At 43.3% G+C, this 2,861-nt stretch overlaps 1 protein-coding gene across 1 annotated transcript in view; it reads left to right on the top strand.

Annotated features, from left to right (window-relative positions):
• Positions 1-561: 561 nt before the first annotated feature.
• Positions 562-2,861, top strand: part of zgc:77375 (uncharacterized protein LOC402927 homolog) — a 52,991-nt gene continuing 50,691 nt past the window's right edge. The window contains exon 1 of the mRNA XM_043707977.1: positions 562-804. Coding sequence (XP_043563912.1) covers positions 697-804 — 108 coding nt within the window. The 5' untranslated portion in view covers positions 562-696. The remainder of the gene's footprint in view (positions 805-2,861) is intronic.

A 2,861-nucleotide genomic window follows, 5' to 3' on the forward strand; every position in this document is an offset into this window, starting at 1 on the left:
CCGTTTCGTTATTTCTAATTATAATTCCTCTTGAGCCTGCCTGTAATTAACCTTCATTTCTTTGAGTCAAAATTTCATACCTGTGAAAGCTTTAACAGTCTGTTTTCATGAGTTTTGTTATACATACTCTAATCTTTTCTCATCAGTTTCTTGGCCATCCCCTGTTGTATTCTAATGTCCTTCCAATGCTCAGGTTTGTTACTATTTTTGGCAACTTGATAAGCTTTTTCTTTTAACCTTATCCAATGCGTTTTTTTTTGTCTGCCACCGTTGTGGATACAACTTTGCGCTCTGAATGCTGTTGTTACTGGTATCTGTGCCCTGGCTATTTGCGTCAGGGTTGTGTTGTTGCTGTTGTGATGTTGAACAGGCTTTGTGTCCTCACTCGCCACATGGATGGGGAGGGTTGCGCGACTGTGTGATGCTGCTGCTGCTGCACCGTGCTGTGCCTGGCCCACATGAGGCGCTGCAAAGTTGGCGGGGCCGGGGGGGGGGGGGGGTGGTGGACGAACTGGGGTAAGGGGAGGGGGGTGGGCGAAAGGGGAACTGTCCATCAGCGGGGGCGGGCGGTGACGTCTGCGGGTAGCATTGATAGCTGGGGCCCCCGCTCTCCGAGAGCACAATGAGCCGGCGAGCGGTAGCGGCTGGGAGACGGGGGAGCTCCGCGGCTGCAGCGCACAAAGCGGCGCAAGGACAATGAAGGCGTTGCTGTCTCTCAGCCGGGTCGCTCGCACGACACTCAGGGGGCTGACAAAGGAGGCGCCGGCCAACTACAGACTGGCAGCAAGCATAGCGGAATCTCAGGTAACGCTTGGGGTGGGGGGGAAATAGAGGGAGAGAGAGCTGTAGGGCCACCAGACCAGACCCTCATCCGACCAGAGAGTGAGGAAATGCGGTGGGGCAGCCTGCACTCATCCCCCCCATGCAGACCACTTGGTCAATACTGCAGAGACTGCTCATCAAACAATGCAGCACGTTCAGGACAAATATATGCTTAACGTGATACCTTTGACTATCTTTGCTGTTAATTTGCGAACTTCAAATGATCATAATTAAGTTTTGTTTAGAAGAGAACTTCGTGTCCCGGACAGTAGTCAAATGCCTCCAGTCCTCTCCAGTTAACCCTTGGGTATAATTGGGTAAGCAACTGTAGGAACCTAAATGCTACCTCTAAAGTCGAACTCATTTAATGGTTTGTACCTTACTGTGAATTATTTGCAGAAAGATTTCTGGGCTATAATAGGATCCCCTTTCCCAGTCTTGTGTGTTCTCCTTTCAAGTAGCTGATTAAAACCTGGCTCATTGGCCGGCGTTTGGTCATTAATTTCGTGGTTCACTGTCAGTTTTTGGCTGAATATCCTGTGAAGCGCGCTCGAATGTTTGCCTACACATTATAAAGGTTTGTTAGTTTAGGATTTGTTGTGTTTTTAGTGATTATAGATTTGTATCATCGATTGCCTTAAATAACTGGATTCAGAAAGGAAAAACAATAGCATTGCTTTCTTTCTATTCCTTGTAGATGTAAGTAACACATGTCAAATGTTCTTAATATTACCATTTAATATGTTCTTAATATTCCAGCCATATTGCTTTTTTTGATAATTAGAAAGAGCAAATATGGTTGAAATTCGTTATCAAATCAATCTGCCTATTATGGTTTCCACATTGGCCAAATCTAGGATAAATTCTGGTGTACTAGGGTCCAATTTCAGTACAACAGTTGTTTTATTTCAAGACTGTGTGCTATTGAATGATATACTGACTGATACATGTGATATATTGCATTCTGCAGTGATTTTCTAAAAGCTGTAAACATTTCATTTTGTGGAAATTGTGTAACTTACCTATGCACTGAAGAAATATGTGCCTCGTTAGACTAGATCTGCTGTGCTCCTTTTTAAAAGGAGTCTTTGTCCATTCTCCTGCCTATAAACTCTAAAATATGCAATTTTAAAATTGCAAGTAATATGATATAATATTAGTTAGTACATTATTATGGTGATCTCTTATAACGTTATTCATGAGTTTAATTTTTGCCTATGAAGATTAGATATCCATTTTACACCCTGGGAAAATTGACCTTTGATGTTAATTAAAACTGATCCCATCGGTTTACTATTGGGTGGGTTAGCTTATTGTTCCCTGTCCCTACTCTCTGTTTCTTTCGTATAAATTATTTTTGCCCCTTTTGTACTCCTTCCTCTTCCTCTCATGCTCTCTTTACCCTTGCTCTTGCCTCAAGACAGTGTCTGTAACATTGACTCTTTTTCTCATTGTTTTACTTTCATGTTTCTGTGTCTTTTCAAATTTCAGTTTCCCTCTGTTGCCACTTTAAATCTAATTTTAAAGAAGGCTGTCACGTTTGATCCATCTACTCTATTTTCCTACTGTTTTGAAACTTTAAGTAGGGGTGTCAGAGAAGGAGGGGGCCAATGCAGGCAAATGAGACTCATTTATTTTGCAAATGCTGGCCAGCATGGACTAGAGTCATAGTGATGTACAGCATGGAAACAGACCCTTCAGTCCAACCCATCCATGCCGACCAGATATCCCAACCCAATCTAGAGCCACCTTCCAGCACCCGGCCCATATCCCTCCAAACTCTTCCTATTCAAATACCCATCCAAATGCCTCTTAAATGTCACAATTGTACCAGCCATCACCACTTCCTCTGGCAGCTCATTCTATATACGTACGATCCTTTGAAAAAGTTGCCCGTAGGTCTCTTTGATATCTTTCCCCTCTCACCCTAAACCTATGCCCTCTAGTTCTGGACTCCCCAACCCCAGGGAAAATACTTTGTCTATTTATCCTATTCATGCCCCTCATAATTTTGTAAATCTCTATAAGGTCACCCCTCA

This window comes from Chiloscyllium plagiosum, chromosome 18 (assembly GCF_004010195.1).
Source record: "Chiloscyllium plagiosum isolate BGI_BamShark_2017 chromosome 18, ASM401019v2, whole genome shotgun sequence".
Taxonomy (NCBI): Eukaryota; Metazoa; Chordata; class Chondrichthyes; order Orectolobiformes; family Hemiscylliidae; genus Chiloscyllium; species Chiloscyllium plagiosum.